The 14,672-nt window shown below is 37.7% G+C and overlaps 1 protein-coding gene across 4 annotated transcripts in view; it reads right to left on the bottom strand.

The window, feature by feature from the left end:
• The window catches only part of CC2D2A (coiled-coil and C2 domain containing 2A), a 124,806-nt gene that overhangs the window by 91,015 nt on the left and 19,119 nt on the right, over positions 1 to 14,672 (bottom strand). For all 4 annotated transcript variants that reach the window (XM_031941381.1, XM_031941383.1, XM_031941382.1 and 1 more), the window contains 2 exons: positions 2,538 to 2,626; positions 2,108 to 2,203 (listed from right to left, as the gene is read on the bottom strand). In XM_031941381.1, coding sequence (XP_031797241.1) covers positions 2,108 to 2,203; positions 2,538 to 2,626 — 185 coding nt within the window. The remainder of the gene's footprint in view (positions 1 to 2,107; positions 2,204 to 2,537; positions 2,627 to 14,672) is intronic.

Genomic DNA, 14,672 nt, shown 5'->3' with positions numbered 1-14,672 from the left:
ATATGCTTACTACTTCAGCTCCCATAGGGAGGTCTCCCCTCCCGATTTCTCTTCCCTCCATGTAACGGTTCCTCCAGAGCCATTATTATATTATAGCTGCCACCGCCCCCTAACTGGGTCACCCATTAGCCGGGCATTTCACTTCCAGCTCATACTGAAGGGAGATGTCCTTAGTAATGACCTTCTTACTTTAAAACCTCAGTCTACGGTAGCATTTCCTAATCTACTCCCTCTTAGGATGCAGAACATGGTTAATGAGGAACTTAATGAGTGACCGTGGCTCCAGATTTTCATTATCTAGTGGGCCAGGTTCTCCTCACATTGTGGCTTTATTTCCCAGGGCACGATGCTGCTCCTGTACTTAACCTTCCTAATGCTGGGTCTGGGCCGATAAAGTCACTCCATTGCTCACCAATCTACAGTGCTCCTTCCCGCTGCCCTGGAAAAATCAGTCTTGATACTTAAATTCTTTTATAATGTAGCTCCAACCTCCATATTTCAACTCGATCCCCCTAATGTGCTCTATGTTCCAGGCAATCAGGACATATCTTAAGGCATTATTATTATTATTATTATTATTATCTATCTTTCTATCTATCTAACACTTAGACCATTTTACCATTCTCTGCCACTGAAATGCCTGTGCCCAACAGCTCAGCCAATGGAAATCCTGCCGACCCTTCAGGATCCAGCTTGAATCCTTGGTCTCTGTGAAGCTTTCACTCACGCAGCCAGCCGGCTCTAGCTTTTCCCTTCCAGTTACTACTTTGGCACACCATCTACTTCCTCTGCTGCACTCGACATAATCTATTTTGTACTCACACATTTATCCTATTCTGGTGACTTCCTGGGTTTCTGGAGGGAGGGCCCATGACAACAAATTTGTAGATCTTTGAAAGTTTGAAGCAAATCTTATTTCTCAACCTTATCTTCCCCCACTAGATTGTGAGGAGCTTGAGACCAGCTTAGAATGGACTCTCACCTATTTTTATCTCCTCCCAGGCCTTTCCAAGCACCTTTGGCTAACTGGCACTGAATGAGGATTTCTTGGATTGATTTAACTGGAACTGGGACAAAAATGGGGATCCTTCACTTTGTTGTCATGTCATTTGTAGGATTGTATTTTAATGGCTTCTGGGATTTAATACAAAATGACCCTCTTATCTTGTCCTTGACCTGGTACATGCTACAGTTGCATATGTACAGTTGTACATGCTACAGGATTTTTTTAAAAAATGCCAACTGAACTGTCCTGGTGGCTCTTCCCTCCCCTGATTCCAAGCCTTTGTACACACCATCACCCAAACCAGAATCTTCTCTCTTGTCACCTCTGCCTCTGTCCCGCCTTCCTAGCTCTCTCCACAAGCTACTTCTTCAAGAGAATTTTTCTGATAGTGGAAGTTGTTCGTGCTTGTGTTCAAACCATCTTATATTTATTGTGTACATGTCCCACATTAAGTTATCTGTGAAAATAATTTGTCTGGGGGCAGCTAGTGGCATAGTGAATAGAACAACAGCCCTGAAGTCAGGACCTGAGTTCAAATCTGGCCTCAGACACTTAATATGTCCTAGCTGTGTGCCCTGGGCAAGTCACTTAACTTCAATTGCCTCAGCAACAAATAATAATAACCACAACAATAATAATTTGTCTGCCCAGGAGGATATAGGCTGATGGAATACATTTATCACTCTTGCATTTATCTCTCCAGAATCAAGCCCAGTGTCAAGTGCAGATTAGGTACCTATTTAATGCTTACTGATTGATACCCTTCTCTGGCCATCAGTTTCTGCATCTTTAAAATGAACAAGTTGCCTATATGGTTTTAAAGTCTCTTCCTATTCTAAATCCGATGGCATTTCAATAGAATTTTAAATAAATACACATTATATATACATACATATATATTTTAAAAAGAAATTATAGCTTGCTGCCTTTCTATTGGATCCTACTTCGGTTTATCTGATTGAAGAATTACAAAATTGAATTTTAAAAAGCATCAGACATCTCTTCATATCAGTTTCAGGAATCTTTAACAAAACGCTAATATTATATTTCTTTGCCTATTAATGAAAACAAAAGGATTCAAAAGCTTGCTATATTTCTCACCTCTTCATCAAATCCAGTCCCTTCTTCTTTGAGACTCACAAAGCTCCTGGGTTTGGGGCTAGGGATTTCCTGCAGCAAAGCACTTTCTGCTTTGGACTGAAAAAGTCAAAGAGGAAATCATTATCCATTTCACGTCAGTAATACTGAAAGGGAGTCTGTCACTCAGGTCTCGGTTGATATTAATCAGGAAAAAATAGTCTGGGTTTTCACTCTTAAGAGATAAATGAGAATCAAATTAATTGTTTAGAAAATTAGATAAAATTCTTCTTGTGGGTAATAATCATCCATGCCAACCTAAAATACCACATTAACATTTACAACACAAAAGATAAATCCTAAATATTCAAATGCATGCGGCATTAAGCAAATGAGCTAGAGAGGAGCTATGGAATTGCAATCAGCATTGAGCAAATTATTAATGTATCCTCACCCTTGCAGCTTTTAATTTTTCTCTCATTCTTTCCCTCATGGAAAATTCTGCAAAGCCTGTTCTTGAAGTGGAAGGAAGAGGAGGTAAATCTGGAACAGAAATGTGAGAATAACCTTTAGAAGTGGAATTTTTTGACAGGCGTATCAACAAGCATTTAATAAATAACTACTATGTGCCAGGCACTTTTCTGGGGATACAAAAATATAGTCATTTTAAATTTGTAAGTAAAAATTGAAAATCCTTTTTTCAAACAATTTTATACACACACACACACACACACACACATATATGTATTTGTTTTTCAAGTTGAAAAAAAATTTCCTGTAATATCACTTGATCTATAACCCAGTCAAGAAGGCAGGAAAATTATTATTGTTCCCATTTTGCAAAAAACGAGTGTTTTTCATTGTTTGTTTTTGCAGAGGGGAGATTTGAGGCAGAGTAGTGATAATCAAGGAAGCAAGGTTGTTCTAGGAAGTCACAGAGGTGGCAAATAACAGAGCAATCTAATGACATGGCCTTTCCAGAAGCACTGACTGAGTGGATTTAATTACATTATAAAAGAGGAAAGATGGAGAACTGGGAGGTTGAAGGCAGGATGGTCTCAGGGAGGAAGTTTGGAGCCGAGGGGATTAAATGACAGAGCCAGAAATGTAAATCAGACCTTTTGACGACCAACTTGCATGTCCTTTTCAGTAGGTTATATATCTTTCTTGGTATGGGCCAAGCCCTTCATTTTAGAAAAAAAAGCCCCAGGCTCCCAATATGGAATGGATTTTGCTCGAGGTTGCATAGTAGAGAACAGAAAATTATTTGAACCTAGATACTCTGACTAGAAACCAGTATTCTTTTCAGTACACTATCCTTTCATCTGATGTACCTTTCTTGGCCCCAGAGGGTAGAATTTGAAGCAGTATATGGAAACTGAAAAGAAGTGAATCTAGACAAAATACAAGGACCACTTTTCTACCATCAGAGCTGTCCAAAAGTGAAAAGATCTGCCTTAATGGTGGTGGCAGTTTCATTTTTACCTGAGGTCTTCAATTGTAAATTGGATGACCCCTCCTCAAGAATATAGTAGAGAAAATTTCTATTCAAGTACAAATTAAGTTAAATAACTTCTAATCCTTCTAAACCAGATATTCTGTGATTCTATATAATTTAATCTTTTATATAAATAGAAAAAGTAACATGGCCTGTTGGACAGAAAACTGGCTCAGAGTCAAGTTCAACAGATTCTAAGAGAGAGTGACTGTGTAACCCTTCAATCATTCATTCAATTAACAAACATTTAAACTCTTATTATGTGCTAAGAAATATTTAAAGTGATGAGGAAACAAAGAAAACAAAATAAAGCAAAATAATCTCTATCCTCAAAAAGCTTATATAGATTTCTAATTCTCCATGCCTCAAGCAATCCTCTAAATTATAAATTGAGAGCATTTAGATAACCACTGAATTATATGTCTTGGAGTCTGCAGCCTTGGCTTGTTTGTTTCTTTGCTTTCTGGAGTGATCTGTGAATTCTTTCAATTGGAATTTAATTTTCTACAAACAGAAGTTCTAGGCAGAAGATAAGTATCTTCTATTATTCCTTTCATGATGATACTGTAGTTTTTTACTCAGTCACATTCTTCTGGGAGACCTATGATCCTTAGCTTGTTTTTACTCGTCTTGTCTTTGAGATCAATATATTTAATTTGTATAGTGAATGCATTTTCTTTTAATGTTTTTACTTCTCTTCTTCTAGAGTATCATTTATTCCTATACATTATGTTACCAATCTATAGTTCTCTCTTTTGTTTCTTTGGCGAGAATTGTCCTTGCAGATTGCAGCATTTCTATTTTATTGGTTATTTTGGCTGTGCAGGACATAAATTCTTTTCTCATATTCCTCATTTCTCTTTTAAACCAGGCAGGAACAGTAAATTGTGGTTCCATGTTATCTTCATATTCCAAAATTCTGTCTTATCCAGTGTTGGATCACTTTTCTTTGGCAGGATTTAATCATAGATGCCTGCATTTCTTTACCAGATCTGGAAGCCATATTTCCTTCTGTTATTATCATGTTTCCTGTTGATCTGCCTATTTATGTCTAAGGCCTTGGAATTTTCTTCCTGAAATCTCTGGCACTTTTAATCTTCCTTTGCCATTATTTTCTGTGTTCCTCACTTTCTGATTCTATCCCCTATGTGATTTTCATGGGAGCTGGATCCCAAAGCATCTTAGCCTATTCCTATACTCGTGTGTGTGTGTGTGTGAGATATATTCCTATACTGAGTATATGAGCTATACTCATAGTTCCCCAGTCTAAGTCTGCCCTCACTGACCTCTGAGTGTCAGAACTGATCCTGGCTGATTATACTCTTTCCCTTAGGTTTGATTGAGTGCTTCTTCCTATACACACACTCATTCACTCACATATGGAGAGAGAGAGAGAGAGAGAGAGAGAGAGAGAGAGAGAGAGAGAGAGAGAAAGAGAGAGAGAGATAGAGAAACAGACATAAAGAGAGAATCTTGTCTTGTTTTGAATGAGCTCATGGTCAATAAGAATCCATGCAATATTTTTTTACCTTTCTTTTGGATTCTAGCTATTTTCCATCTTGGAGTCAATTGACGTCACTTTAAATATGGTGCATAATTTCTGTTTTAGACAGATTTGAGAGATAGTAGGGAATGGTTAGTCCTCCACCCATCTTGTTGCTTATATTACTCGGAAATCCACTTTTCAAGTTTGATTCATAAAGGCAGTATATCCTCTCAGATGGATTTCCATGTATTGGGAACCTGGCTTTCAAATAAAAATGAGCAACAGAGCCAAAAGAACAGGGAACAGGAATGAGTTCGTCTTGGCCAGCAAGCTTGTATAAGTCATATCGTCTCTCTGAACTACATGGGTGTCAGAGTCAATGATCTATATCCATGAAATTGGATGAATATCTATTTTCTAAAAGATATTATTATCCATAAAACCCGTGTTCTATAAAATGTAACAATCTTCTAACTGTACTCTACCCTTTTGGTTTTGGGTGGGATTGTTATTTCACCAATTAGTAATTACAAGTAAATATTCTACAGAGTTTCCTATGTGCCAGATGTGATATATGCTAAGTACAATCATATCACTTGATCCTCACAACAACCTTGTAAGGTAGGTGCTATCATTATACCCCTTTTACATATGAGGAAACTAAGGCAAACAGAGGTTAATCGACAACCCACTATTCTACCTTGCTGCCTTCACAGAACTCCAAGTGAAGAAACTCACCAATGATGGTTGGGTCCTTCTCAATAGCTTATAGTCTAATAGAGAGTTACTTGGGACACTAAGAAGTTAAATAACTTGCCCAGACTCACCCTGGCTGTATGTGGCAGAGATGGGAGTTGAACACAAGTCTTCCTGACTTTTGAGTCTCTCTTTGGACTGTTTTTCTTAATAACCATTAGTCACAGAATAATGGGACCTTTGTTTTGGTAGTACTTGACCAAACAGTGTTTCTTTAACAGCTGCAATCACTATAACATCCAATATAATCTTAAAAAATTACTGTCAATTACAACACTACATTACTAGTCAGATGTGTGATCCAAACACCGCTCCATTTTTCCTGCCCTTGGGAAACATCCATTTGCCAAGACTTGAGTAAGGGAATGATTTCACATTTATATAAAGTATCGTATTCAGCAAACATAGCTCATGGGGCCAAAAAGACATGAAAGAGCACACAGCATCCCTAATATCAAAGTATGTATGTGAAAATAACATTCAATGTTTTTGCGTTAATATAATCCCATTCAGAGACATTCATAACTTACAAGTAATGACAAGCTTTCAGAGGATTCAATTCAAGGGAAAATATGCAGAATGTCCTTCAAACATAAATCTAACGTAGATTTCCCTGAGAAAAGTGGTGTGACTCATCAGGTTAAGCAAGGGATTAGAAATTCAAGACTAGGAAGTTCTCTTCTTGAACAATCCTACCTATTGCTCAATCAAGCAATCAATTGACAAGTTTTTATTAAGATCTTCTATGTGCTTAATAAAGGAGGTGGGCAAAATATTGGAGATACAATTACAAAGAATGAAACTCTTATGCAAAACCATCTTAAATAAATTTCATATACAAATATGATGACCATGAATATAAAGTGCATAAATATAAAAATATGTAAAAAGTTAAATACAAGGGAGTTTACGAGTGAGGAGACTAATAGTTGGAAGGGTACTAGTAAGATGAAAGTCTGATTTATCCCATCAGTTCTTCAAGGGATATTCCTTTTTAACATGTCTATCAAAACCATTATTAGCTCTCTTCAATCAAGCATCAGCTTAAGTAGTCTTGCCCATGATTATATGGGTATTAAGTAGCTGAGGAAGATTTGAATTCACACCTTCTTCACTCAATGTCCAACACACTAGCCACTATAGCACCTAGCTGTGTGACCAAAATGCTACCCGAAGGAGAGCTATTTTTATTATCATTCCTGGACTGGATGATTCTAAAAAGGCCATATTGGGATACCAGATGCATTATGGTTGCAAGTGTTTAAATGAGAAGCAGACTCATAGTATAGTGGAAAGAGGGCTGGTCTAGAGGTTAGGAAAACTTGAATTCAAATCCTGCCTGTGACACACATTAGCTATGGACAGATCATTTAACTTTTCTGTGACCCCAGTCAGTTCTCTAAGATTCTAAGCTACAGAAGAGTGATCAATCATCATTTGTGAAGAGAGTTTCCATGGCAGAAATGTACTGACAAATATGAAACATCTAAGTAGAGCCGAAATAATTTTGTTGTTCAGTCATTTCATGGTCAGACTGCGTGACCCCCATTGGGGTTTTCTTGGCAGATATACTGGAGTGGTTTGCTGTATCCTTCTCCAGCTCATTTTACAGATGAGGAAACCGAGACAAGCAACTGAGAAGTATCTGAAGTTAGATTTGAAATCATGAAAATGAATCTTCCTGATTCCAAGCCTAATGTTCTATCCAAGATAGCGCCACTTAGCTGTCCCATCTGAGAGAACAGCCTACAAAATATGATTTTAGGATGGTGGAAAGTTTTCATGTTACCAGGGCATTAGAATAATTATTGGATTAGATAAAGGAGGTAGGGAACACTATTTCCACAGTTAAAATGTACTTCAAGTCTCCCTTCCCTTGAGTGCAGATTAATTATCAGGCTAGTTGAAAGTTTAGTAATCTGGAGAATTGGTCCTGAGATATAGAATAGATGAATTTCAGTAAATAAAGAGAGAAAAGAATGGCTGAAAAGAGCCCTAAGGGAGGATGGGGCAGCACACAGACAGATACCAGGGCACAGAGTGGGTCCAATATAATTTGATGAGTCTAGGACTAAGTGTAAACCCTGCCAATTTTAGAAGCAGGATTCGCAAAAAGACTTTTAACTGCATTTTGCTATAATGGAGCCCCCCACACCCTAGGAACAGAGGATTCCTCCGCTGTTATTTCCAAGTCTTTGGACTCTGCTCATTTTGTCCAGCTTGGGTTGATTCCTCTGGTCTGGATCTGATCTTTTGTTTGCTTACAATCGCATATCTTCCAGGCCTCCTCTTAGAAGATGGCCTCCTGGTCTTGGCTTCTCGTGATGGATCAAACCCATCCTGGCAACACAATGAAAACCTTGGAAAAGAGCTTCTAAAGGGAGAATAACTGAAAAGTGGGGCAGACCAAAGATAACCTTTACCTCCACAATCTTGCCTCAGATTGGGCTTAATTCTCCATTGGAACAATTTCCTAAAATACCCTCTCAGTATTCAGAAACATATCCTAGCCCTAATTTATTCTTTTTGTTGGTGTGAGTTAGAAACATTATGCACAAAATCCAAATCCTCCGTATGTCACTTTTAAAATCTCCCATACTTATTCCTCCAAGACCTGAATGTTTTAACAACTTCCCCTTGAAATAAATTTGCCATTTCCTCTAATTAATCTCAAATTCTACTGGATGCTGAAGCATCTTTTTTAACCAACACTGAGAAATTGGCCCTAAAATACTCCTTTAATCATAGAAATAGAGAACAGCTGTTAGTAATGAAGAATCTGTGTTTATGAGACCCTACTTAACTTTTGATAGCTACTCCCTGAAGAGTCAGAACAAGATGGGAACAGAGGGGCTGAAAGGGAAATGTGGATTTTTTTGGGATATTTGTTTCTATTGGAACATGATTTAAAATAGATAGCAAGTTGTAGTTTCTAAGGTTTGATAACTTTTGCTCCTTTTAAAGCAAGACTTGGCAATTCTGGTTAAATGCATTCAATCAATCAAATGGTCAACTAATAAGCATTTATTAAATGTTTACTCTAGGTCCTGAAGAATGCTAAGGGCTAGGAATATTTATTTTTATTCTTTTTGATTAAAGCTGTTTATTTTGAAAACGTCTGCATAGGTAATTTTCAACACTCACCCCTATAAAACCTTATGTTCCAAATTTTTTTTCCTTCCCTTCTTCCCACCCTCTCCTCTAGATGGCAAGTAATCCAATATGTTAAACATGTGCAATTCTTCTATACATATTTCCACAATTAGCATGCTGCACACACAAAAAAAAATCAGATCAAAAGGGAAAAAATGAGAAAGAAAATGAAATGCAAGCAAACAATAAAAAGTGAAAATACTGTGATTTTATCCACACAGGCCTCTCTCTGGCTGCAGATGGCTCTCTCTATCACAAAACTATTGGAACTGGCCTGAATCACCTCATTGTTGACGAGCCACGTCCATCACAGTTGATCATCATGTAATCTTGTTACTGCCGGGGACAATATTCTCTTGATTCTATTCATTTCACTTGGCATCAGTTCCTGTAAGTCTCTCCAAGCCTCTCTGAATTCATTCTCCTGATCATTTTTTACAAAACAATGATATTCCATAACATCCATATACCACAACTTACTCAGCCATTCCCCAGCTGATGGGCAGCCACTCAGTTTCCAGTTTCTGGCCACTACAAACAGGGCTGCCACAAACATTTTTGCACATGTGGGGCCCTTTCCCTCCTTTAAGATCACTGGGATATAAGCCCAGTAGTAACACTGCTGGGTCAAAGGGTATGTACAGTTTGATAACTTTTTGAGCATAGTTCCAAACAGATCTCCAGAATGGATGAGTTTACAACTCCACCAACAATGAATGCCTCAGTGTCCCAGTTTTCCCACATCCCCTCCAACATCCATCATTATCTTTTTCTGTCATCTTAGCCAATCTGAGAGGTATGTAATGATATTTCAGGATTGTCTTAATTTGCATTTCTCTGATCAATAATGATTTAGATAATTTTTTCATATGGCTAGTTCTGGTTTTAATTTCTTCATCTGAAAATTTTTCATTTGGAATGTTTTTTTAAAGGACAAAAGCAATCTCTGCCTCAAGGATTCCACATTCTAATGGGGAAGGACATTCTGCATTTGCATTAGGAACAGACATGATTCCTGGAGGCAGCAAAGTGGCTCAGTGGATAGTAAAGACTGGCACAGTTAGGTTGCTCAGTGATTAAGAGTGCTGGACTGGGAAATCAGAAAGATGAGTCCAGATCTGATCTCAACCATTTATTAACCAAGACATGCCCTCTGTTTGCTCCAACTATAAAAATGGGGATAGGAAAGGCAGTTACCTCTCAGGGTTGCTAGAAGGATCAGATAATATTTGTAAAGTGCTAAGCAGTGGTACCTGGCACATAGGAGGTGCTATATGTAGATGTCTACTCCTTTTCTCTTCCCTTCCCATTTAGCAAAGTTACTTAACTTCTCCAGGTTTGGTTTGTTCATCTGTAAAATGGGCATCTTATACTAGATGATGTCTAAAAAGTCCTTTCAAGCTCTGAAATCTGACTTGATGAACCTATTTCACAGAGAAATAGGAGAGATCAAAGGCAGCCTTTCTCTATTCTGACAAAAACCCACCTTTACTGCTGTGTGGGCCTCTTAAATGTTTCAAATACATCTTCACCAGCTGTTGTAGCAATATGAGATCATGCTGATTACTGGGGCAACTTCAAGGGATTTTTTTTCTTGAATACAGACAGTTTTGCACATGTCAAAAAGGATCCGTATGTTAAAAAAATTTGTAGTAATTCTTTCTGTGGTGGCAAAGAACTGGGGATCCCAAGGGGTGCCCATAAATTCGGAAATACCTGACCAAGTTATGGTATATGAATATGATGCAATGTTATTGTGCCATAAGAAATGATGAAATAGATGGTTTCCGAGAAATCTGGGAAGTCTTCTCTGAACTTATGCAAGGTAAAGCACAGAGAAAGGAAGACAATTTATGCAATGACAGTTATTGTGAAGACAAAGAACTGTGAAAGACTTCAGAACTCTGATCAAGGTGATGACCAACCATGATTCCAAGGAATCGGTGAAGCCGGCTACCCCACCTCCTGCTAGAGAAGTGATGGACTTATGATAAAGAATGGGACATACATGTTTGGACAGGGTCAACATGCAATCTTCCCCCTCCCCCCCCCCGCTTTTTTTTTAAGGTTAAGCAAACATATTTGTTACAATAATTTTAATTTTTTTCCAATGATGGACTGGGCTAATGAGTAATAAATGCTTATTAGTTGAAAGAAATAAACAAAATTAAGTTAGAAAAAATTTAAATCAACCAGTTTAATAATGCTTCTTAAAGCATCAAGTATCCTTTATAAGAGAGGATAAAAGCAGAAATTAAAATGTAACTATTACAAAGCACTGTGAGAATAGTGAAATGTTAGGTTACTTTTTCTACAGGTGTTAGAATGTATTCAACATAAATTACTTATGTTGTAAGGTAAATATTTCTCTATGCAACTATATTTTTTTCATAGAAAAATATAGAGGTGGCCCTGCATGTAACAATAATCTTAATAAAACTAGCACCCCTTAGTCAAAACTGCCTCTAAATATAAAAAGTAACTAAAGCACACAGAATAATGACAAATATTTCTCTCTGCAACTGTATTTTTTTCATAGAAAAATATAAAGGTGGCCCTGTATGTAATAATAATCTTAATAAAACTAGCACCACTTAGTCAATACTGCCTCTGTATATAAAAAATAACTAAAGCACACAGAATAATATGACAAATATTTCTCTCTGCAACTGTATTTTTTTCATAGAAAAATATAGAGGTGGCCCTGTATGTAATAATAATCTTAATAAAACTAGCACCACTTAGTCAATATTGCCTCTGTACATAAAAAGTAAATAAAGCAAACAGAATAATATGATAAAACAAAAAATGGATATTTCTTAAGAACTGAATGTGTACAGAGCACTTAGCCAGGTGCCGGATGAAACTCGGTAATAAGTAAATTCCAGTTGCATCTCTTGTGGAGCTCTGGTACTTCAGGGGTTTATATGCCACCAACTAAAATACCAAATAAAACAAGATAATTTGAGCAGGCTAGAGAGTGGACCAGTGATGTTTTGGAAAACAGCAACTCTCATGGGGAAAAATCCCTTTCCCAATGCAAACGAGATAACATATTCAAATATTTTACAAATCTTAAAGCAGTGCATTCTAGTGTATTCTTTGTATAATGTTTAGATCACTTGGAGGTGAAGTAATTTGCCTTGCAATTAGGCTTAATTAGGGCTAATGTTCAAATCCCTTCATTCCATGCTCTATTTTTGCTGCCTTTTCCCAACTTCACCCTCCTAATCCAACAGGATCTTCCCTTGTAACAAGGTCAGTTAAACACCTCAAAGCTGGCTAGCAGACTGTGTCTGACACCTTGGGCTGCATTCTCTGCTAGGCCTTCTTGGAATAAACCAGTCAGCAAAACAGCGATGGCAGCTGTCTGCAGCAAACGCATCCTCGCAATAACCTCGATAGTCACACATAGGAAAGATTCTTTGAAAGGGAATTCAGTTTTTCAAAGTGGCCAAAAGTAAGTGTGAGCCAGCGAGCGTGATTACATTGAGTCAGACCATTTCTGCCAAATATGGAGCACGGCTATAAAGTCACCGAATATATTCTTGCGTGACTTCGAAATGAATTCTGAAAATAGCATTTCCAAAGGGTTATTATGCCGATGGCAGCGTCAGCGGAATAAGTGCATAATTTCTCAAGGGGACGACTTCAAAGGGGCTAAAATTCATCTGGCCGCCTGTATTCTTTAATTATGTCTAACTTGAGAAGGCCGGTAACCCATGACTTCATGGGTATAGGTATTCTAATGGTGTGTGCAACGAACAAATAGCACCCTTCTCCGTGACTCTCTAAGCAGTTTTCGAGAGTTGCATTTGCCAAAAAATCCACCACCCTTCTGTTAACCTGATGATGGATAGTTTTGATTGTAATTAGTCTCAGCCACAGTCAGCAGGCACCTAGTCCACCATTACAGTCACGCTCAAAGCCTTTGAATTTCAATGGGACCCGTCAGACTGTGGGCTACTGGAATGGATTTCAAGAATGTCGCATTACCTCCATGGCATGATGAAGGATTCGATGAGGACACTGGTGGAGTATTAAATTAAAATTAAATCAAAAATAAGCATCAGAGACCATGTGAAGTAGTGGATCTAGAGGTAGCTTCAGAAAGACCCAAGTTCAAGTATTGCCTCGGACACATGGCAGCTCTATAATCTCACGGTGTTGTAGGCAGCTAAGGCTATAGGTTGCAGAGAAATCACTACCCTCATTGCCAGAAATTGTTTCCAATGAAATCACCAGTTCACCGCCTGACCCTCTATTTTCAGAATTTATTAAGAGCGTGCCAGGTATCTGGCTACATGGTGGAAATACGATGAAAGACAAGGCAAAAACAGCCCATTCTCAAGGAGCTCACTATCTAATGGGGAGACACAACATGCCAAAAACCCCACTATTCATACATACACACTCATATCATCATAATGTAGTTCTCTAACATCCTTACATATAATAATCAATAAGTTATATATAAGTCCTATAAAATTCTATGTAAAGTTTACGGTGTGCACATAGTTGTTTTTGCATTCTCCTCCCATTAGTGTGTTTATACATACACATGCACGAACTATATATAAATATATATATTACATAAATATATTATAAATAATTATGTTATTTGTAATATTATTTATAATAATTATACAGAATATATAATTTATATAATACATACATATTTGTATATATTCATACATGCGTATACATATGCACACACAGATGGGATGAATTACATGTAACCACAGAGGAAAGGTAATAGCATTAAGAAAAGCTGGGAATGGCTTCTCGAAGAAGGTGGGCCTTGAACTGAATCTGGAAGGGAGCCAGGGAAGTCTCAAAGTAGAAATCATAAAGCATAACTGAAGCCCACTATGGTTATGGGACTTATCCAAGATCATACACATGAGACTAGAACCTGGATCTTCTTAAAGGCCCACATCATCTTCAAATCCTTCTTCACCCACCCTCTTCTCTGAGCTTAACTCTCGGGAATGGAGTGCACGTTACTCATTTTTGCACTTAATCACCCTTTGCTTGAGTGTGATTTCTCCTGACCCCAAGTATGTAGCCTGACTCTCTAAGAAGACTTTGAAGGTCCTTGGGAAATGGGCAGCAGAGTATCTGCACTTCCTGTTTATTCCTCACAAAATCCATTGCAAAAAGCAGCCATAAAACTCCCCACAGGAGGATAGAGAGCTTGCTTCAGGATCACAAGACCCGGCTTCAAGTTTTACTTCTGACAGATATTAGCTGTGATCCCAGCAAAGTTACTTAATCTCTTAGTGTGTCAATTATTTAATAATGATGATGATGATGATGATGAGAGCTATCATTTATATAATACTTTGATATTAGTAAAACTTTTTTATATTGTCTTATTTTATCCTCCAAGCAATCCTGGAAAGTAGGTGCTATTATCCCCCCCAAAACCTCAATGCCCTACCCTTCCACAATTTCCAGACAGATTGAGGTAAATAGGATTGGGTGACTTGGCCAGGGCCATGCAGCTAGTAAGTCTCTCAGGCCAGATTTGAATTCATGTCTTTTTAAATCCTAGATCCAGTATCCTCTACTCACTGGATCATTTCTCCTCTAAGATATCTAAGATTAAGAAGAGAAAACATTAATCTGCTTTTGCAGGGGGAGTTTCTTGATTAGGAGTTCTCTATAAATAAATAATAAGTCAACAAAAGTTC

This window comes from Sarcophilus harrisii, chromosome 6 (genome assembly GCF_902635505.1).
Source record: "Sarcophilus harrisii chromosome 6, mSarHar1.11, whole genome shotgun sequence".
Classification (NCBI taxonomy): Eukaryota; Metazoa; Chordata; class Mammalia; order Dasyuromorphia; family Dasyuridae; genus Sarcophilus; species Sarcophilus harrisii.
Note: the sequence above shows the minus strand (reverse complement) of the source record. Positions and strands in the feature narration are given on the sequence as shown.